Source organism: Mastigoproctus giganteus, chromosome 4 (assembly GCF_048544385.1).
Source record: "Mastigoproctus giganteus isolate SK-2022 chromosome 4, ASM4854438v1, whole genome shotgun sequence".
Taxonomy (NCBI): domain Eukaryota; kingdom Metazoa; phylum Arthropoda; class Arachnida; order Uropygi; family Thelyphonidae; genus Mastigoproctus; species Mastigoproctus giganteus.
This window is the reverse complement of record NC_143578.1, coordinates 237,650,950-237,674,840: the sequence shown is the minus strand read 5'-3', so window position 1 is coordinate 237,674,840 and position 23,891 is coordinate 237,650,950. Positions and strand designations below refer to the sequence as shown.

At 34.5% G+C, this 23,891-nt stretch overlaps 1 protein-coding gene across 1 annotated transcript in view; it reads left to right on the top strand.

The window, feature by feature from the left end:
- LOC150087524 (CYFIP-related Rac1 interactor B-like) overlaps positions 1 to 23,891 on the top strand; it is an 89,943-nt gene that overhangs the window by 51,326 nt on the left and 14,726 nt on the right. The window contains exons 4-7 of the mRNA XM_090372514.1: positions 992 to 1,128; positions 5,135 to 5,209; positions 10,252 to 10,454; positions 20,103 to 20,229. Of these exons, the coding sequence (XP_090228640.1) occupies positions 992 to 1,128; positions 5,135 to 5,209; positions 10,252 to 10,454; positions 20,103 to 20,229 (542 nt within the window). The remainder of the gene's footprint in view (positions 1 to 991; positions 1,129 to 5,134; positions 5,210 to 10,251; positions 10,455 to 20,102; positions 20,230 to 23,891) is intronic.

Below are 23,891 nucleotides of genomic sequence, written 5' to 3'. Positions count from 1 at the left end.
ACTGTGAGCATATTTGGAGAGAAGAGTGAGAAGCATATTTCTTCAATCTTCATCACTCAAGGAGCTTTAAGTGTTTCTCCATGAAGAGTGGTCCAATATTCCTCTTAAGCCAGTTCAAGAATTATTTGAATGTTTTAAAATCAAACAGTGGCCCAATGTTCTATTGGTGCATACCTGTAACTCTATCACAGGTGTTTCCATTATTTTATCCACCTCCTGTACCTAGTAAAATGCTTATTCATACTAGGTACATGTTTGCTTATTTTTATTATTTTTTACTATTGACAGCTCCATAGTCATTTTTCAAAATCATACACTTGTTCAGATAAACTTTTTTTTATTATTTCCAGGTTCTGAATTAATCCTGAAAGTATGGATTAATTCCAGCCACATGTTACAAAGTGTGTGTGTGTGTGTGTGTGTGTGTGTGTGTGTGTGTGTGTGTGTGTGTGTGTGTGTGTGTGTGTGTGTGTGTGTGTGTGTGTTATTTAACAGGCATGTTAATACATTTGTAGTGCCTTAGATATTTCGATTTGGAAGTCATAAATTCTGAGTTGCAAAGTGGCCTTTCCACTTTTGGTTAGTTCTGCTACTGAGGATATGGTGGCAATAAAATCTTAATGAGCTACAACAGTAGACATAGCTTGAGTCAAAAATATCTGTGGATGAGCTGTTAACTCAAACATTCACTCTCACAACTTTTCTGCCAGTGAAAAGTTTTTGTTTTGATTGTCTTTAACACATGTATTGCATAATATCTGTAATATATGAATTGTTACTTAATTTGTTAATGTTTAATGTGACCATACCATACTAATTTTCAGTTTTAAAAGTTTGACACATCTAATCAGCACATAGCAGTGCTGGTATGTATTGAAATTTAAATACTTTCATTGATTTTTCCACTATAAATGTGAAGGTTTGCTGTGATATCAGTTATTTTAGTACATCATTATAGGGGAATTTTTTTTTTTCTGCTTTTCAAAATTAGAAGAGATTGTTCCAAGAATCCTGTCAGAGTTATGCTCAGGACCAATGACACCAAGAGAACATCTTGAAACTCAACAATCTTTAGTAAAGCAGTTTGCTGAAATTCTGGACTTTGTACTTAGCTTTGATGATATGAAAGTAAGTGGTAATTGTAATTCAAATCAAAAAATAGAATTGTTTTCATTTTCAAAAATTATTAATATTTTTAAAGCAAAAAAGTGATAGTTCTAATATAAAAGGCAAACTTTTATATTGGTAATCCTATTAGAATACGATTTTTTACAGTTTCTATTAAAAACAATAATAATAAAAAATTCAGTTAAGAATACCAGGAAAATTTATTAGGAAATAAATCTAAATAATACCTATGCCATAACTAAATATACATGTATATATATGCTTAAATATGGCATATGTGTTATTTATTATTTCCTATGTATTATTGTCTTTAAACAGAGAAATAAGTAGTTTTACTTGTTTTGTTCTGTGCAAACTCAGACAGTATGCAGAGAATAACACTTTCAGTAGTCTGCTATCTGCTTATGTACTAATTCCATGTATTCTTAATACTTCGGTTTGTGATAATACTATAAAAATCAATAACCACTAGTTTCCAGCCTTGTGTTATTTTAATAAAAAATGCAACAATTTTTGCACATTTTTTTCAAAAAAAAAAAAAAAATTTATATTTTGCAAATAATTTGTATGTGAGGAAACTAAATGGATTCCATTTTTAGGCATGTTACCATATATGCTTAAGGTGTCTGTTGTCTTCACCATGTCTATGTCTGTCCATCCACGTGTAATAACTCAACTACGATTGATGGATTTTCATAAAATTTTATATTTGGCTCTTTCAAGATTTGTCAAACAATATCAAATTTCATTAAAATTAGAACAGAGATCCCACAATTATTATTTCTTCTTTTTTTTTTTTTTTCATACATATCACATAGGCTATCCATATATTGTATATTATAGCTGAAGCACTAAATATAATTAACTCCCAATTGGAGGAATGAATGGGCAGTGTTGGTGGATGCATGAATGAAATATTTTTCATTCCTCCATAAAAGCCATTGCTTTTTGCTTGTTTTTATATGTATATTTATATATACATATATTGATTTTATGAAGAATATGGCTAAAACAAAAGTAATGATGAACAAGTATGCCAAGAAAGGGACATAATGATTGAAGGAGCAGTAATTGAAAAGGTGGAGTCATATACTTATCTGGGACAAGTTATTAGCTGTAATAATGATAAATGGCTGGAAATCAAGAGAAGAATAAATTTTGGATGGATAGCATTCAGGAAATATAGTCACATACTGAAGAGCAATATCCCAGTTTGTTTGAAACGTAAAATAATGACCCAATGTATACTCCCCACCATGACTTATGGAAGTGAATCTTGGGCACTCACCAACTGGAAGTGAAACTTGGGCACTGAGCTTTAAGCATATTAGTTTCAATGATCAAATATAAAAAATCATAGTACTTGACATACAGTGTTACCAAAGTATCCATACATCCCTAGGATTTGGGAAGAATGGCCCCTACTCACCATCCACATGTCAATAATAGGTATAAAAGCAACTGGATTCACACTATGAGTAAGTAGATCGATAAAAACTGTTAATAGGTGGCAGTATTTAGCTTAGCAACATCCAATGGGTGGTCATTGTGAAATGCCATATTAGCAATAAACTGTTTGTTTAGCAACACTGCAATGCTCTAGATTGATGGTGGCTGACATAATCACAAAATGAAAACATTACGGTGTTACTACAGCCAGGAAATTGACCACCACAGAAATTGATAAAAAGAGACTGGAAGACAATCAGAAGCATGTACATATATTCCATCAGTCCTCGTCAAATGTTATTAATTGAGTGTTCAGAGAAACCACAGGAACTGATATTAGTACACAGTAATACATAGGGAGCTGCATAGCATCAGATTTTACAGAAAAGCTGCAGCACACAAACTGAACATTGCAATGTACATCAGCTTACCTGGCGCACAACTCATTGTAATTGATTCCTAGAACACTAGAAAGGTGTGTTATGGAGTTAAAAATCATGCTGCACAGTTTTTCTAATTTGGTGGATGACCAAAGGGTATTATTTTCCAGAGTTCTTGCTTTTTAACATATTAAAGAGCTTACTACTCCAATATTCATAGCTGGAAATAGTTTTTTCAGGATTGCAACCAGAGGCATAGCAATGGGGGTGCAGAGGGGGGCAGTTTCCCCAGGTGCCAAGCTTCAGGGACACAAACTGATTGAAACGAAAGAATTATCTATCACATTCACATTACATTATCACACTCAGAGGTGCCAGGAAGGCATGTTGCCCACAGGCGTTGACAACCCTAACTACACTACTGATGGCAGCCCATATAAAACTGTAGTAGTTATGAACTGCTATAATTAAAATCATTACTTTTATTTTATATATTTGTATTAAGTTAATTAAAAGTTGTAATGCTCTACTTATCTTGGCAAAATCCAAATAGATCTAGAAGATGTTTATAGTAGCTTAAAATACACGTGTGGAAGTTTGCCTTTAGCCAACAGATGGTTGATTGTTGGAACAAACTTCCATCTGATGTTGTGGAAGTAGGTAACTTGAATAAAAACTAGACAGGCTGTTTGAGGGGATGGATAGGTGAAATAGGAAGCTTTTTTTTTTACTGATGTTATATAAGCTTCATTTCTTGCATCATTTGCCATTAATAATACTAAAAGTTATGACTAGTATATTGATTTAAGCCTTTGTTACTCCTTATAAACTTTAGAGCTGTTAATTTGTCTCAGAAGGCTTTAGTAACATTCACATGTGTATCAAAATTTAAAAACTATTCCTGCCTTCATTGCAGGAATAGTCAGAGTTATAAAAATTATTGGTTTGAGCAAAAAATTGTGTGGGATTCCTGTATTAATGGAATTATTATACAGGATGTTTGATAACTTTTTTTTATTTTTTTAGTTATAAAAGTACAACGTATATAGAAAAAGTTTCTGCTATGGTTTGTAGTATATTTAATGTCATTTCATCCATGACAAATAAAATCTGATTTGTCATGGATGAAATGCTTTTGAGATACCTGAGTTTTCCATAGATTTTCACATAAAGTTGGCTGTTACATTTCTCAAGCAGTTCAGATTTTTTCTTCTAGTTGATTGATAGGCCATTCAACTTGTAGACATCACCCTAGCCACCTTCCAGAAAAGTGATTGTCCTGCACAGATGGTTAGTGCAAAATGTGGATGAGCCCATCCTGCACAAATCAGTAGACCTCACATCAGTTCATCAGTATTTTCCCCATTATGAAATGGTTTGCCATGTGACCGCCAAACATCAGCAGGTGGCATTCATCATTCATAGTATCGACATAGATACATGCTAACAAAGTGTGTTGTAGTTATTCCAAACAAAACAATGCCTTTTGCTCTGGACTGCATTTTTTGCCACTGTCATTTTGGGATCGTAATCTGGAATGCCCACTAATGGGAGTTGTTGCAATTAATGAATCCACCAATATAGGATACTACTTTGTCCAACCAGGGAATTTTATTCCTCATATTAGAGTAATTTTATTTCTGTGATAACATGCATTTAGCAAACTCCATGCACCTTCTGTGCTCCTCCAAACAATTCTGAGACATGAGGTTTTTCAGATGGAATGCATATTACACAGTCTGTATCAACTACTCTTGCAAACCTGTTGTATGGATTTTGGAATTGGACTGTGGTGAACATATTTTGAAAAATTGCAGCATTTTCTTCTATCCACAATATTGATAACCTCTCACATTTCTTTTCATCTCTCACAGAACCCATAGTCTTCAACTTTGCATAATTCGTAATTGTTCTGGTGGTTCAGTATTGCATGTATACCGTAGATTATTGCTATTTTTGAACTTTGAAGACATGACACTTTGTATCTTTTTATAACTGCAATTTGCACATGATCTTGTATATTTAATAACAATTAGTAATTGTCACTACCATTGCTATTGTTATATCTCTTTAGTTTCAATACTTATATCAAAATAAAAATAAAAGTTTCTTATCAGACACTCTCTATAGTATATCTGTAATTCATAATATGATAATATATGATTTCTGTTCTTCAGATGGCAAATCCTGCCATACAAAATGACTTCAGCTATTATAGAAGGACACTCAGCAGGTTACGACTAGCAAATCAAGTAAGTCTTAAGTTTCTTAATACATTATTTTCTATTAAAGTATAAAATTTATTAACCTGACCCAAAATGTGTTAGATGTCAGTTTTTCTTAATTAGTCTAATAATGTTTTTTTGATATTTAAGTGTGCTTTACTTAAATTAATTTGTCAGTGAATTTTAAAAACTAAGAAAATCATATGGGTAATTCATTATTTTTTTAATTTCTTGATTATAGCGACTTATTCTACAGGTTATCAGCTTATTTTCTTCTTCTTATCAAGAAGAATGTTTCCATTTACAGTGGGTTTCCTCAGCCTACAAGTTATTTTTTGGTAGGAATTTTTTCCCGCCATAAAGTGCAGTTCAAGGTGTCTTAGTCAGTTAAACCTTGGGCTGTCATGCACTCCTGTACTCCATCTATCCATGTCCTCCTAGGTCTTCCTCTTCTCCTCTTTCCAGGAGGTGTCCATTCCAGGATAGCCTTTGGATATCTGGTTTCTTGCATCTGTTTTACATGTCCATACCATGTTAAATGCTTTTCTTTGATAGCATTAATAATATTCTTTTTCACTTCGATTTCTCTCTTATGTCTACATTCTGTTTTCTGTCACTCTTCTAGAAGTTCTTGCTTTGACCTATCCAGCTTGGGAGGCCCTACCAGTAGCTAAGCTACCGCCGACTTAGCTCTCCGGGTCATCGGGACACACAAACTCCCTCCCCACCGCAACAAGGTGGAGAATACCGTTGGAGGAGTTTTCATCTTGTGATATAAAAATGATGCACGTTTTTTGCTCCAACCACACTGTTTAACTCTAATAAAATTATAAGACAGCAACCATAAAGTTTAAATGCTTTTAACTCGTGGATTGAAAAATAAAAACACTAAAATGACTGTATAAAATTAAAATGTTGCCTTTTTCAATATATAAATCTTAATGTCTAGCTGGCTCTTAAATAATTCAATTATGTCTGAAACCCGTAATAGACAGCATTTACGTTTTGAACATCAGTGTAAAGCCTATCATAATTATTCCCAGGGGGTTTAGATTCAAGGAACCATTCTCCTGTGACCGTATAAGGTGTGCCTGCTTTGGCTTTGCCTTTGGTTTGAAAACGTTGGGAATCTGGATTGGTAGTGTTCATCAAGAATTGAAAAGGATGATCATGAACAAATCCAGGCTCATACAAGAATTAAGAGGTTTGGTCCCTCCTCCTATATATTCTACAGTGGTTCATGTTTTGTGTTCTCAAGCCATGCATGTGATAAAGAGTATTGTGTACATCAGCAGAATAAATTTAATGCTTTATTATGAGAAGCATATACTGCTAGGAACACACATGAGAGATAACTCACAGTTTGTTTTGAACTTGAGTAGCAAACAATTATCTAAGGAGCAACATGATCTCTTGACCCTCAGCATTAAGTTTGCGGTCCTTCCTTGTAAACTCGTGGCACATTTGGCTATGGGTGTTGAAGCATCTCTCAACAAGCTACCTGAAGAGCCTGCTAACTTAATTCACTTTAAAACAGCTTCTATTTTGCAACACATCTGGCCTATCACTAATAACCTCAGATGATATCAACGGGAAGCTCTTTCTTCTTTGTGAAAAGACAGCACTATTGTAATCTTGCCTGCAAATAAGAGGCACCGCACTGTTGTCCTGGACAAGTTGGAGTATAGTCGTAAAGCCCTCGATCTATTAGCATTAGCATTAGTAGAGGCATATGATGCAAGAAAGCAAGCTTATGCAGCATCAGCCAAAAAAAAAAAAAAAAAAAAAACACGTTCCCATTTCACCCCTCCGTTTGTTCCAAGTACCCCTCCAGCTCAGCCTTAAATTTATTTAGGTTATCAACTTGCACAACAAAGGATGGAAGTCTGTTCCACCAACCACCCACTGGCTAAAGAGGTGCCTCCGTAGCCAGGTGAGAAGGAGCAGCAGTGCGTAGCACCCGCTTCTTGATTAGACCGGGGTTCGAGCCTGTCACCACCAAATACGGAGGATGTGGAAAGGTCAGGGAATGACCACCGCATATTCCCGGAGCAATATGGCCTTAGTTGCTAATGCTCCTAAAAACCAAATAACAACAACAACCACCACTGGCTAAAGGCAAACTTCTGCACATCTATCCTACATCTGTCTTTTCTCAATTTGAATTTATGCCCTCTCAAATGATTATTCTGAGCAAGAGGAAGAATTCCATCAGCATTGAGCATGCTCAAACCATTCAAGGCTTTATACACCTCAATCAGATCACCTCGCAGGTGCCTAGTCTCCAGACACTGTAATTTGCAAAATTTAAGCCTTTCTTCATAAGAGCAACCCTTTGTTCCATTCACTAATCTTGTTGCCCTTCTCTGTACTCGTTCCAACTGCTCTACATCCTTCTTAAAATGAGGCCTCCAGACCTGTATACAGTACTCAAGATGTGGCCTGACCATTGCCTTATATAAGGGGTTAATCACCTCCTTATCCCTGCTAGAAAAATTCCTGTATATCATTGACAAGACACTGAGCTACTCTTGCAGACTGTCTGCAAGAGTAGCTATTACAGGATCAGGAGGTTTATGAAACTGTGCAGAGGCTCCCCTGTGAAAGTGTTGGAGAAACTGAAATCTGAAGTTAATAAACTTGTGTATTCTTGATTTTTAGCTAATAAGATTACCAAAAACGTCCTCTGGAAGCTTCATGGGACAGATTGTTGACTCTCGCAGTTTTATGGACTTCCAAAGATCCATAAACCTGATATTTCTTTACGGCCCATTGTTTCTTGTTGTCGTACACCAACATATCAACTTTCTAAACATGTTGCCAAGTTATTAGCATCCCTTGTTGGGAAAACTGTTTACACTGTTTCCAGTAATATGCATTTTCTGCATATTATTAAGGATTTTACTATTTCTGAGAGCAAGGTTATGGTCTCCTTTGATGTGGTTTCTCTTTTCACTTCTGTTCCTGTACAACAGGCTATTGCCTATGCAAGACGTCTTTTGAGCAGGGATACCAGATATGGAGACAGAACCTCTCTCTCTACAGATGATATTTGTACTGCTCTCAATCTGTGTTTAATGGGGGCGTGATCATGTTCAATGACTCTCTGTTTCGCCAAATACAGGGTACAGTTATGAGTGCCCCTGTTAGTCCTATCATGGCCAATATCTCCATGGAGGAACTTGAGAGTCAGATTTTCTTAAACTTACCTATTCCTATCACTCTCTTGTGTCATTATGTTGACGATATCTTTGCAATTGTCTCCTGGGGATCCGAATCTCGACTGCTGCAATATCTTAATTCCCTGTCACCTGTCATTCAGTTTACAATTGAACTAGAGGTTGATAATACTCTCCTTTTTTGGATATGTTAGTCCAACGTGTGGATTCGCGTTTAGTAACTTCTGTTTTTAGGAAGCCAATGTGCACAGGCCAATTTACCAATTATGGGTCTGCACACGCCCCTGGTCATTTGCGTTGCACTGCTCGCACTTTATTTTCCCATGCTTGGATGCACTCTAGTTTGACTGGTGACAGACAATTGGAGATTTCCAAAATTAGAGCAGAGCTTTCAAATTGCAGCTATCCACCTTATGTTCTAGATAGATGTGAGCTTCAAGCTCACAAATTTGTTATGCAATCTAACCCTCCTCGCATCAATTAATTTATCTCTACTGCCTACATCCTTTATTATCCGGGCGTATCAGAACATCTTGTTAGGATTTTTCGTCTCCATCATATACAATGTGTGCAACTTCCAGGGAGGAAATTACAGTCTATTATTTCTAAGGTGAAAACACCTGTTCCTCCTGTCCTACAGAGTGATTCCATATACCGCATTACATGTCCGAATTGTGGGGGTGTTATGTAGGTGAGTGAGTGTGGTAGAAGATTGAAAGACCGAGTTTCTGACCATGAGGTGGCTCTGCGAACTGCTAATTTTGAACGCTCCACAGTCGCCAAGCATTATTGGGTTGAGCAGCACAATCTGGATCCCCAACAGGATTTTGAAATTGTCAACTATTCACGTGATTACTGCCAGCACTCGTGGCTTGAAGCACTGCACATAGCTACCAATGATAGTACTATGAATCGCACAAGGGGAGTGCACTTACATCCTATTATAGAATGTACTGTATTGCAGTGCGATCAACGCTGGCCGTCATGTGTACATAATTCTGTTCTACCGACACCAGACTCATGCTACATGATCATGCCCAGCTGACTTTTGCTAATGTAACCATCAATATATATTGAAGTACACCATTCACTGACTAGCTGATGAAGAGGCACTTTGCCTCGAAAGCTTCTATGTATTTTAATGCTATTATTTTATTATATTATATTGTAACACTCTTATCTTATTGTATTTTAACACTTTTATCTTATTTTATCTCTGTTTTATCTTATGTATATATCATTTATTTATTTTAATAAATTTATTTTAACCAGTTAGTTGGTCGTCGCAAGAAACTTGGATGATATGCAACCCGATGCACAAGGCCTGTTTTCTAATACAGTTATTACTCTGATACCAAGTAACCATGGTACATCCTTTGAGGATGTACCTTAGTCACTTGGTTATATAAGATAATGACTTTTTTTTCCCACTTGAATGAGGCTGTAAACACCAAAACTGTAAGATTTGGGTCTCAGAGCCACTCCATCAATTTCACATAATTCTTAATTGTTGTAGGGGCCATGACTGCATATAATTATAACTGATCTCACCACTATTTTTGGACTTAAAAATACAGGAAATCCCCCTTACATGCACACCTAAGGTTACTGTAAGGCATAGTTTCATTCTACCATCATTATCAGACCATTTATTTTTGAATAAAACTGTCCTACTCAACCTGTAACATGTTCAGTTACTGCCTGGTTGTACTGAGACATTTGTGCTTTTGTGATAAAATTCAGTAGATGGTTCTTAATAATATCCAGTTGAAACTTTCAGATTTAATCACTGAAAATGATTGAAAAATTTGTTTTCAATACATGTCTATTACAAATCATTGATGAATTATTACTTTTGGAGATAAATTTCAGTTGTCATTCACTTTTCAGGATCCACCAGATGGTGACCTTGAAGTTCCTCATGAGTTAGCTAACAGAATGTCATTATTCTATGCTCATGCAACTCCAGTTTTAAGAGTTCTCAGTGATGCTACCTCACGATTTGTATCAGAAAACAAAGATCTACCCATTGAAAATACCACTGAGACTTTGGGGACCATGGCAAAAGTATGTCAAAGAATGATAGAAAATGAGTAAGTTATTTGTCTTTGAACATATTTTTTATATATGCAGTTACTTTTAACTCTTAATAAGCAGATACACTTCATATTGCCAATACTAAGATTTCACTTCCTTATTACCTTTTAGTTCACAAACTTACAATAAATCACACTATATTCAACTCTCTAATGATAAGGCAAACACTCGGGTTTAGCAACATATAAGTTATTCTCTAGCTTGCAGCCATCAAAAGTTGTCTGCAAAGCAATGACTGATCAAGGGTGTATGCAGAAGGATAACGACGAGGACATCTTCCTCCTCCTGCCATTCCAAAAAAAATTATACTACTGCTCTGCTTTTTGATACAGAAATTTTGATGTTAATATGTTGTTATTCTTGCAAGGTTCTGCCAATCAATGTATATTTGTTTATCTATCCATCGCTAAACCATAATCAAATTTCTGCTTGTCTCGCTGACTCCTGAGAGTAACTTTATGATTCACAAGTTTTATAAGTCACCCGACTCTCTCCAGTGACAGGCATGTGGCACTTTATATTGCATACACTGTTTAAATATTGAACTCAGTCTGTAGGCATAACTGTTTTCCTTTTCTTGGAAGTTACTGTTGGAGTCAAATTTTCCAAGGCTTTCCATTAAAAGCCAATATAAATGGTGTTCACATGATAAGTGAACAGAATTTGCATTTCTAACAAGCAATCCTCTCATCACACAAGGCATTGTATATTTAAAAACATGTCCACAATACTGCCAGAAATCTACAATAACCATTTTCACAATTCAGGCATATTTTAAACCATACACAATCCATAATGGAAGATGTAAAGGAAATAAAACTGTACTAACATCTGAAGGAGGTTTATGAGGTTTAATGCCTGGAATAGCTATGTGCATAAAATGCAAGAAATCCATGCAAAAACAGCATCAATTTGTTATAACTGTGTGCCATCCCACTTAATATCAGCAGAAGGGCAAATCTTTTCACCACTGTAGTTTCATGAAAGAACAAATCATAGCGCTGTCATTATGCTCTTGAAACCAAAAACATGATTATGCATTGGAAACTTGACCACCATGGAATTCCCAGTATGTACTATATGTAGGCAAAGTGATGGCTAAATATTTCTTTGATTATCATTGATGTCTGCAACAGCCAGTACTAAAAGACTTGCAACACATTGGCACATTTATAGCAATAGTAAAGCAGAGGAATCCAGGTTTTTTGACTGAGAAGATTGCCCTCTTGACAGTGCCTGCTCCTTACACAGGAAATCTTAAACCATATTAGTTGCATTTTACATTGTTTCCTGATTTCCTCATTTTTAACTTCGTCCCTTAGTATTTTCATTTCTTTGGTTTCATTTATTTGTTTTATTTTTTCTGTTGTATGTACCTCTGTCTTAGCTGCATTATTATTGTAGATTTTACTATTGTTTTATATATTTTAAGTTTAGCATCCCAATTGATGTTCGGATTCTTCCAAATTATATTAATTACATCCCCCCCCTCCCGATATTCTACTCCCTTTCAGTGCTTGTTCTTCTGATGGGATTCTTCCACTTGTTCAGATTACGAACTTAAGTGGGCATAAATTCAAATTGAGGAAAGACAGATGTAGAATAGATGTGTGGAAATTTGCCTTTAGCCAGTGGGTGGTTAATTGCTGGAACAAACTTCGTCGTTGTGGAAGCTGATAGGTTAAATTTAAGGAGGAACTGGACAAACGTTTAGAGGGAATTGTTTTGAAAATTTTTTTTTTTTTTTTTTTTTGGCTGATGCTGCATAAGCTCATACACTTGCTTTCTTTCATCACATGCCACTGCTACTACTACTACTTCTCATGAGTTATTCCTGAACTGTTTATCTGTATTCCTAGGTAGTTATATTTCGTTATTTGTTCTATCATTTTCTATTCTAATTCTAATTTACATCTGATTTACACTCAAAGTTCTATTGCTATTGTTAGACTTTGCAAGGTTCTATTGCTATTCTATTGCTATTGTGGTTATTTCCATATTATACTCTTTTGCTTTTTTTATTAAAATGAAGTAGCATTCTTTGAAAATTGTTTTCATTTTCTGCCATTAGTACTGCATCATCTGCATACTCTTCTTCTTCCAGTCACGTAGCTCCCTGAGAAGCTGTTGTGGCCACCAACAAATTCCTCCAACTACATTGATCTATGAGCAGCATCGCGAAGTGTCATGCCCAGAAGTTCACTGATCCCATCCTTCCACCTAGTTGCAGGTCCCTCTTCCCCTCAATTTTTCAATCATCTGCATAGTAGATTATATTTAATTTTTTTTTCTAATTCCTTTGTGTACTCTACTTCATTAATTAATTTATTCACTTAACAATTAATGCCTGGAATATCTGAAGAGACAGACAGACTCAACAAGTCTCCTTGTCTTATTCCTTTAGTTATTTCTATTTCTTCTGTATATAAAGTGTTATAGGAACCTAACTACTATGTTATATGAGGTTACCCTTGTGTAACATGATAGTTAGGTTTCTATAAAATCTCGTGTAGTGTGAAACCATGTTTTACATGACTAAGAACTAGTACAAAAAGGGGAGTTACGTTCCAAAAGCTAACAAAAATAGACTATTTTTTTATAACTACCAGAAACTTAATTTTTATTAAAAATAGTAATAACTGAACAAACAGTCTTACAAACTGTGATACAATGTCAAATAATGTACGTTCATTTAATTTTCTTCCTCTCCATCACTGCTAAGCACAATCAAACAAGAACATTTTCTTTGTTGTAGAATCTTCACCTTCTGAATTTTCTTCTGCAGCATCTAGATTTCATGTATCTTCTGCAGCATCTAGATTTCATGTATCTTCTGATCTCTTTAAAAATCAAGTTTGTTTGCTTTTGCTTGATAGATCTTTGTAAATTTTGTGGTATGGAGCAGTCCCTGTTGATTGTACTTCTGGTTGAAGCATACCTCAGTATCACTGGAAGTACAATCAACAGGGACCGTGGCACCCCGCATTCATCCCATCTTTGTGCCTCTCATAGTCCACAAGCTCAGGAGCCGCCTATGATGGCAGTCACCTACCTCAACCTTCTTCACCCCCCCCTCTCTTGACCTCTCTCTTCCTATCCCTCATCACCCTTCACACATACCTATAAACCACCTCTTCTGTGACCTTGTGCACTTATACTTGAAGATTAGCCACACACATAAAAACTACTTCTTTCCAGTGCTAAATTAGTTGATAAAGGCTACATACAGTAGCCAAAAGTTTCTATGTTGTGTTCTTTTTTTGTGCTAAAATTAATATATGTTATCTCTTGAATATCTGGGCCTTGTGTCAGTTTCCATTTTATGTTTTTCTGTGTATACTCTCTTGCTTTGTAATAAAGTTCTTTTCACTTGGTCGGTGCAAGCAAGAAATTATACCATGTATCCAACTCCCGACCTCATGGATTCTTCAATCAAGTTGTATTAGGTGGGTGGCAGGAACATTACTTTTGGATGGCCTGGTGCATTATCCAATAGTAATAAAACTTTGAAATGTAGATTTTTCTGCTTTAAATAGTTTTCCATAGCTGGCACAGAACAATTTAGAAACCATTCTTTAAATAAATCGACAGTTACCCGGGTTTTTTTGATATCCAATAAACCGGTAATGCCTTTTTATCAGTATTAGTAATGGCCATATAGTGCAAGGAAGCATATGGCTTATGCTGCACCAGTCAAAAATAATAATAATAAAATAAAATAACAAAAAATACATAAGATAAAATAATAAGAATAAAAACAAATTAATAATAAGAAGAAAATATTTTAAAAAAGTAATAATAATAAAAATTAATAAGAGAAAAGGAAATGGATAACTTATGCATTTCCCTCCTCCCTTAGGTAATTATCTGGCTGACCTTTGAATTTCTCCAGACTGTCAGCCTCTACCACCCATGTAGGTAACTTATTCCAGTAATTTATAACTCGCTGGCTAAAATAAAACTTCCTGCAATCCAGTCTAAACAACTCCTCCCCCTCCCGTAACTTGAAATTATGGCCCCTGGTTCTAGAATCATTTATAACTGAAAATTTCATCCTTATTCATTTTGCTTATGCCTCTTGGAGCCTTAAACACCTCAGTCAAGTCTAAGGTGCCTAGTTTCCAAGCTCTGCAACCCACATATTCGAAGTCTTTTCTCATATGGATGCCCTTGTGCCAATCTCACCAGGCAAGTTACCCATCTTTAGACCCTTTCAAGAAGAACAATGTCTTTCTTTAGGTGTGATCTCCATACTTGAACACAGTATTCCAAGTGTGGTCTAACAATAGCCTTATATAATGGTATTATGACATCCTTATCTCTACTAGAGATTGTTCGATATAAATCATCAATAGGACACCATAGGCCCTCCTTGCAACCAGTCTACAATGTTCAAAGAACTTCATATCTGACCATATCGTAATACCCAAGTCCCTTTCCTTCACTACCAGCTTTAGTTCAACTCCACCATGTATAAGTTATTTTGGGGTTACTGTTCCCCAGGTGCAATACCTTACACTTTGCTGGATTAAAGCATAGCTGCCATTTTTCTGACTATCTCTGAAGTCTATCTAGGTCATTCTGAAGAATCTCTGCTTGGTGGCAATCATTAACTACTCTACCAATCTTTACATCATCTGCAAATTTAGACATCATGCCCTCTGTCCCTTCATCAATGTCATTTATGAAAATCAAAAACAACAATGGTCCTAGTACTGATCCTTGGGGAACCTGACATCTTACATCAACCCAATCTGAGGAATAATCATTTATCACAACCCTCTGCTTCCTGCCCTGAAGCCACCCTGCTATCCATCTAAGGATTTTCTCTGTGATTCCAACCTGTTCCAGCTTATAAAGTAACCACTCATGTGGAACTGAGTCAAATGCTTTGCTGAAGTCCAAATAAACAACATCAAAATTATTCCCTAATTGAGTGACCTTGAGTCAAAATAGCTCTTGAGTGACCCTGTCAAAATTGCTAACCAGGTTAGTTAAACATGATTTTCCCTGTACAAAATCATGCTACAAAACTTTTACCTTTACAAAAACCTTTCATTGCACAAGGATTAGAGGATCTATAAACTAGTATAATTTTTATCATGTAATCTGCTGATGCATTACTGCACATAAGTAACGTTACACGACCTTTTGATGCCTTAAAAACCTGGTGCTGTTTTCTCTCTTTTTGAAATAAACATTCTGTTGGGCATTTTTTCCATCAAAGACCTATCTCAACAGCATTGAAAACTTGATGTGGCATGTATTCCACAATAATATTTTAAAATTCCTCTGCATACTTCTTGGCAGTGTCATCAGCCAATGCAATTTCTCCTTGAATTCCTATGTTATGTAATGAGAAATGGACTTTAAATCAATCAAACCAACCTTTATGGGCAACAAACTCTGGGTAAACCGAAGATTCTCCATTTTCTTTTGAATGGTTATATTAAGACAATCCAAAATTTGTATCTTTGATTCTAGAGAAATCAAGTTCCTTTTGAATGGTGCTTTTTGACTGCTTAGGCACAATTTAGGATTGGAATTTAATTCACAACAAATAAATTATTCCAGTACAGTTCTTAAGAACAAAGTTTAGTAGTATATACCCAGAAAAATTTATAAACCATCAAATAAAATCGAAAATAATCTTCCAAAAAACTTAAAGGTCATGAATTACATGCTTCGAAGTCTCGATTTTTTATGGTCTCATACAAGCACAAGTTCAATAGCACAGAACCTAACACAGGGATTTCCCAACAAAATAAAATAGAGATTTTCCAATATTTTTTTTTTTTTCTTGTATAATGACTAGCAACTCAACAGCAGGGATTCACAAAAAAGAATGGAAATGTTGAAAAATTACATTCAACATAATCGCAGGGCCCCCTTTCCCTTTGTGCTCCCTAAAAATAATTGTTATGTGAGGTTTGCTGCAATTCTCTATGTTAGAGCAAAGCTGTGTTATATAAGTACCGTGTTGTGCAAGGATTTCTGCAACTTATCAATTGAACAAAACCGTGTTATACGGGGGTTGTCTATACTTCCTTGATCTGTTTTTATTATGTATTTATTGTATATATATATATATATATATATATATTATATATATATATATATATATATATATATAATTACTTATATTAATTGTTTAGGAACTTTACACAACTTTAAAATTTCTATTACATCTTTTAAAATTTCTATTGCATCTTTATTTCTGGATAAATAGTTCCTTTTGAGTGGTGCTTTTTTACTTTGCGTAATTGAAATTTCAATGAAGTGTTTAATAAATTTATACCCCTGTAATTTTCTGACAATTGTGTATCTCCTTTTTTATATATTGATATTATATTTTTGCTTCAATCACCTGGTGTCTTTAAAATTCTGTTTAATTCTATTAATTCTGCTCTTATTAGTTAGCTTTTCACCTCCATATTTTAGTAACTTATTATTTATTTTATCTATACCTGCACTGTATTTTATTTTATTTTTTTGATTTCGTATTATTTGCCAGATTTTTCTTTGTGCTCCCTAAAAATCATTGTTCTAATTCTTTTGAAAATCTATTCTAATACTCCTGCTTTATTTTTCTTATCTCTATTCTTTCTACTATATCATTATATTTATATTATATCTTTTTATTATATCATTCATTCTGTTTCAAGCCTCTTCATATTCTTGGTATATCTATACATCTGTAATAAATGTTTCTGAAATGCTTTTGTTTTGATCTTAGCCAAGTCTTTTATTTCTGTATACTATGGGGTCAATTTTTTATTCTTTTATGTTTCGTTCTCATAATATTTCATATGCTGCTCTATTTATATAAAATTTTAATCCTGTCCCATTTTTCTTCTGTTGACTGATTTTTGTATTGAGTATGCTGAGTATTCTCTGTCTATATTTTTTTGTTTATTTTTGCTTTTCTTAAAGGATTCTCTAAATCTGAATATTCGCACTACTAATTTACAATTGCTTTCAATATCTACTGATGATACTGCTTTTACATCCTTTATATTTTCCAATTTTATATTTCTATTGGTGATTATATAATCCATTGCTGATTTACTGCCCCTATTATCTCTCCATGTTATTTTATGTTCTTTATGTTCAAAAAAAAAGTATTGTTAATTCTATATTCACAATCTGTACAAAATTGTATTCATTTATTTCCATTTTGGTTCATTATTCATTAAACTGTTGACAAATTCCTGGTATTATTTTATTTCCTATTTGGGCATTCAAGTCTCTTGTTATTATTACTAATCCATTCTTATTATTTATTTTAATAGTTAACTCTTGCAGTTGATTATAGAATTTATCAAATTCTTTGTTTCCCCTCTTCTGAGCCATATACACTTAATATGTTAAATGTTTTCTTTTTCAGTTTCATTTTTATGTGTAATAAAAATATAGTTATTACAAAATCATTCAGTGTGGTACTACATTTAGGGGTGTAGAAAATGAAAGAGACCTGGGAGTGACTGCGCAGTCAGATATGAAGTTTTCTGAGCAATACAGACAGGCTGCAAGAGCAGGTCATGGAGTATTGTCAATGATATACAGGAATTTTGCTAGCAGGGTGGCCCTACCAGAAGCTTAAGCTCCTGCCAGCACAGCTTTTGGAGTTATTGGGGTACTCAAACTTCCTCACATCAGTTTACACTTAAAATTTTAGCAACATTTCGAGGTTCTATTGAACCCTGATTTCAAGCCTCTTTAGAGGATATTTCACCACAAGTATGGCTGCTTGCACTGCATTTCCGTGTTGCTTGCCAGTACTAGAACTAGAGTAAAGAGTAGTTCAAGCTAGTAGTTCCAGTGCAAGCAGCCATACTTGAGACTAGTATCTCCTCCTCTTTAGAGGAGGAGGAGGAGGAGATACTAGTTCAATGATTCTTGAAATGTTGCCAATATTTTAAGTGTTAATTTGATGTGGTAACACTTCAATCAGTATATTTTAAAATACATTCTCATGGTATAACAGCAGAGGTGGACTGGGTCAAAATTTCTTAGAATATATTTCTTAGAAAACAAATAGAATATATTGGAGGTCAGAGTGTGATATTGAAAATCACACTGGCCTTCAGCCCACTGTGGTTTCCTCAGTAAGTCTTATGGTTGCTCCACCTCTGTATAGCAGTGAATTTAATCTAAACTTATGACTAACCATGTATTGTCCCCTTCCCATGAAATCTCTTATCTTGTGTTTCCACTAATTGTAGACAGTTTTTACTTCAAATTTTGTATGAAATTCAGATCCAGAAGTCTATAAAATTGAATAGGTGATACATAAATGGACATAGAGGATATTCCTTTAAAAAATTAACAATGATATTTTTCTTTTTTAATCAAATTTGTAAATTTTAAAAATTAATTTTGATTTTTTACAATAAAATCACTCATGTTATGTTGGTTAAGCATCTATATACAAAGTCTACCTTTTTAAAAAAACTGCAAACTTCCATGTAAAACTTGCTCCATAGACCACATTGCTGTTGAAAATTCGTTGCCTGTCACAACTGTTCAAGAAACTCACTCATGAAAGAGTTAAACATCAGTTCTATCTCATTATGGCAGAACTTTTTGTCTCTCATAGATTATATGCCTAACAGAACTTGCATTCTTAAAATTCAAAACTTAATGCCATTTTGCATGGTAAAGATAATCACTGGAAGCTTCAAACTTGCACTGACAACACACCATGCAGCCCACAAGTGTTACTACAAAATTGAAATTTTGGTTTTTTACATTTTTCATACTGTATTTTATAAGATGAGAGTTTAAAATATTTCTATTATTATTTTTCTAAATCATTCTCCAAAATCAATATATAATAACAGTTATTTATAATCTGAAATATCCCATCTGCATGTGGAATGATGCCAGCCAATGCAGAAGTATTAGCATTATCAGAGGCATACAATGCAAGAAAGCAAGCTTATGTAGCATCAGCCAAAAAAAAAAAAAAAAAAACCTGCTGGCTAAAGGCAGATTTCCGCACATCTATTCTACAACTCTCTTTCCTCAATTTGAATCTGTGCTTCCTCGGGTTCTTAATCTGAGCAAGAGGAAGAATCCCATCAGCAGGTTTTTTTTTTTTCACAGACATAATAAAAACATAACTATAATAAAAATATAGTTATTACAAAATCATTCAGTGTGGTACTACACTTAGGGGTGTAGAAAATGAAAAAGACCTGGGAGTGACTGCGCAGTCAGATCAGATATGTGGGGAGCAGTAATTTTTACATTACATTGGTAATGTAAAAATGTACCCTAGAAGAAGGAAAAAAGTATTTCCCAAACTTAACTGATATCACAATATTATATCTTCTGAATTATCTACATCATAATAAATTTGATTTCCAGTACCTACATTACAAAAATAAGGATTCTTTTCAACCAAAAATAAGGATGCCTTTCGCCCTCTTTTAATGTACTGTTGATGCCTACAATAACTTTATCAATTTCTTATGTCTTTTTTTTTTGTATATTCAGTGTTGTTTTTCTTATTTGGAAGAAACTTGAAATTCAAGTTTGTTCTTATGCTAAAACAGCACTCTTAACTATTTACTACTATAGAAATAGACAATATTGTAGTTTTAAAAAGTGTGACTATTTCTGTTATTATTTTTGAACAGGGAATTCTGCTCTAGGTTTCAATATGAAGACACTGTCCTGTTTGTATTACGTGTAATGGTTGGACTGATTATCCTCTATGATCATGTCCACCCTCTTGGAGCATTTGTTAAAACATCTCATATAGATGTAAGTAACACAAAGTATTATTTTTATTTCTATATCCAAATTCAAAGATGGTTATTATTCATTTTTTACTAAATATTCCCATATCTGTTGAAAATCAGTTACATAAAAAAAAATAAAGTATCTCTGTGTTACAATGCATGTATTCTAAATATACATGCATTGGAACATAGAGAAAATACAATAACAATTTACAGATCAGAATTAATATAGTTTAGGGCTTCCTTTGGCCTGCAGTATAGCATACAGCCTAAAGATGGACTAAAGATGAATATGGCTAAAAAGTAATGATGAACAAGTATGCCACAGAAAGGGAAATAATGATTGAAGGAGCAGTAATTGAAAAGGTGGAGTCATATACTTATCTGGGACAAGTTATTAGCTATAATAATGATAAATGGCTGGAAGTTAAGAGAAGAATAAATTTTGGATGGATAGCATTCAGGAAATATAGTCACATACTGAAGAGCAATATCCCAGTTTGTCTGAAACGTAAAATAATGAATCAATGTATACTCCCCACCATGACTTATGGAAGTGAAACTTGGGCACTCACCAAAAGAATGGAAGAGAAGCTGAGAACTACACAGCGAAGAATGGAGCGAATTATACTGGGAATCAGACTGTTAGATAAGAAGAGAAACACATGGATTAGGCAGCAAACTCAAGTAAAGGACATTCTTATCAAAACTAAAGAACTAAAATGGTCTTGGGCAGGACACATAGCTAGAAGACATGATGACAGATGGACTAAGAAAATAACAGAATGGTACCCAAGAGGAGCTAGAAGAAAACCTGGAAGACAAAGGCGGAGATGGATAGATGAAATTCATGAGTTTTTGAGTAGTAAATGGATGGCCAGTGCTCAAAACAGAAGGAACTGGAAAGTTGCTGGAGAGGCCTTCATCCTGCAGTGGATTGAAAATGGCTGATGATGATGATAGCATACAGTCTTTGTGGAACACTTTCCGCTAAATTTTGACATGTAAAGGAACATACTTCTATATTCCTTCAGCAAAACAGCTTTTATTGGACAAGTAACATTGGCCTCCATCAAATTTTGAGCAGGTCGCATCACACCAAGATTGTAAGTGACATTGTCCTGTTGAATAGTGTAAAGCCCTGCACCTAAAACCTCATCAGTGTTAAAGGAATAGCATTATTTCTGCAAGGTTCCATTCACAACAACTGTTAATCTAAAAACATACCACAAAAAGTTGTTCCAAATCATCAGAATTCACCCCAACCTGCTTCATAGTCAGAACTGTGCATCCTTTTCAAAATTTTCTCCAGTCTTTCTCCCATATTATAAAAACAGTATTTCAAAATTTGTTCTTTGGCGGTCCTTTTCCACTCCTCCAGAATCAAGTTAATCTAAGAATGATACCATTGCACTTCATCACAGTGCATTAACTTTCAGGATGAAAGAGTAGCAGCTCACTCAAAAAATGCTTGTTGATACAATGCCCTTTAAGCACACCAACCTCTGTTCTTGTATCCTAGATTTCATGGAGCATTCTTTGGCAACTTTGGGTGCAGTTTTCTAGAAAACTTGACCAACCCTCATGAAGATCTCTTGTCTGATTTTCAATCTCCTGGTTAAGTTGAACTTGACATGGCCAACTGCCTATTCAGTATGATTCAAACAGTTCTTCCCAACATTCTGAATTCTGTGATATCATAACCAAACTGCAACATAATTTATATTTCTATGCTATGTTGTCCTCTACAATATTTGCATAAGCAATAATTTTCACAAATTTGCAAATTTATTTCTATAAAAATAGAAAAATTTCTATATTTTGGCTGACTCTTAACTAAAAAAAATTGCACAGCTACTCTCACAATTGTGTCATAAAATTAAGCTTGCAGTCTATAGACATGCAAAAAAAAAAATAAAATAATAATAATAATAATGAATCCTGAGATAAATGTTCAAAAGAACACTGTACATTCAGAGTATTCATTTACTTTGGTATAATAATGTTTATAATAGATCTCTCTCTCTCTCTCTCTCTCTCTCTCTCTCTCTCTCTCTCTCTCTCTCTCTCTCTCTCTCTCTCTCTGTGAGGCATACTATTGGCTGTAATTGAATGTGCATAGTATTTACTGATTTGGAGTGCATTTTAGCTGTGGTGTGCTGATAAAAGTATTTACATGTACTTACTTTCTTTCTTTCTTTCTTTCTTTCACTGAAGATTGATTAGTTGTTTTGGGATTTTTTTTTTTTGGCTTATCAGCTACTTTTTTTCATAGTGTGCAGTCTTTTAATGTGTTTTATATTAAGATTTATACTTTTCCTACAAGTTAATATTATGAAATCCGCAATTATTTATCCCCCCCCTCTCTGAATGCAACATGTCTTAATCTGTCCTAGGTGCTATTCCATGCTTCCTGGATAGCATGCAAAGCAACTCCATCATAACAATGTGAATTAAGCTGTTTGAATTTTCATGAAAGGAATGCAATTAATTCTCCTAATTTTCTTAATTGTTAATGAAAAGCACAGTTGAAAATAAGGTGCAAATTGAAAATTTCATCCATAAATTCAGGATATATGACATCCTGAATTTATGGATGAAAAAAGAAGTATGTGGAGTTCCTACGGTCTTGAAACTTTATTAGACAGTTGGTCAGACAACTTGAGTAGTCGAAACCTGCTAATTTTCGTAAAATCAGACAAATTCTAATAATTTATTGTAATTTTTCCTTGTAGAGGATCTGCAATCTCGTTATGGATTTAAAATAAACTTTGTGGATTTTTTGAAATGGGTAGTATAGGCTATTTTTGGGAATTTTAAAGGAATATTAAATTTTAAGAATATTATATATTTTATTTTTAGACAGAAGAATATTCTTACCTGGGGTTTTCTTCAGGGACAGCTGCCTCCGGGAGAGGTGTAATTCAGAAGGTGTTGAAATTGCAATTATATGGAAGGAGGATGAAGGAAAAAGCCAACTTTTATCCTAAATCCTTGCATGGAAAGTTAATGTAGGCATAAAGGGAGATGATGTCCTAAAACCTGATGGGGACTTGTCATTAATACCATCTTCAAAGGAGGGTGAATACGTGTCGAGGCCATCTTTTATAGCTCGGGCACGTTCCATTGCCATATTTCAAAAGCATATATACTGTATGCCATATTTCAAAAGCACATTCCATCGCTGTATTTCAAAAGCATTCCATAAATTCAGATGCAATCTGTGCTGCTTCACAATCTTTATATCCACATTTTGAATGTAATTATAAATATCACTATGTCACATTTTGAACACAATAGACAGTGCCTTTCTGAATAAGTGCCATTGTCCATGATAGTATGGTGAGTTCCCCACTTGTTATTCTTTTGGTGAGGTCTATATTAAAATCCCATTGGAAACTGAAGGTGTAGTTAAATAATCTCAGATAGAGGGAATATGGTTTCCCCTGTAAGTTATTCCAGAATTTTTGGCCCACATGACATGCAGATTCACTTATGAATGTACACCATTGCACACATAATACATGATTACCATGATATATGATTAGCATTTGCATTATTGGGAAGGGTTATTGCTTTTGCAAAGGTGACTACGATGGTCTGAGACAGTATTTAAATTCTATACAGTGGGACCAACTGATGATGTTACCAACAGCAAATTCAAAATGGGAAGCATTCAAAGAA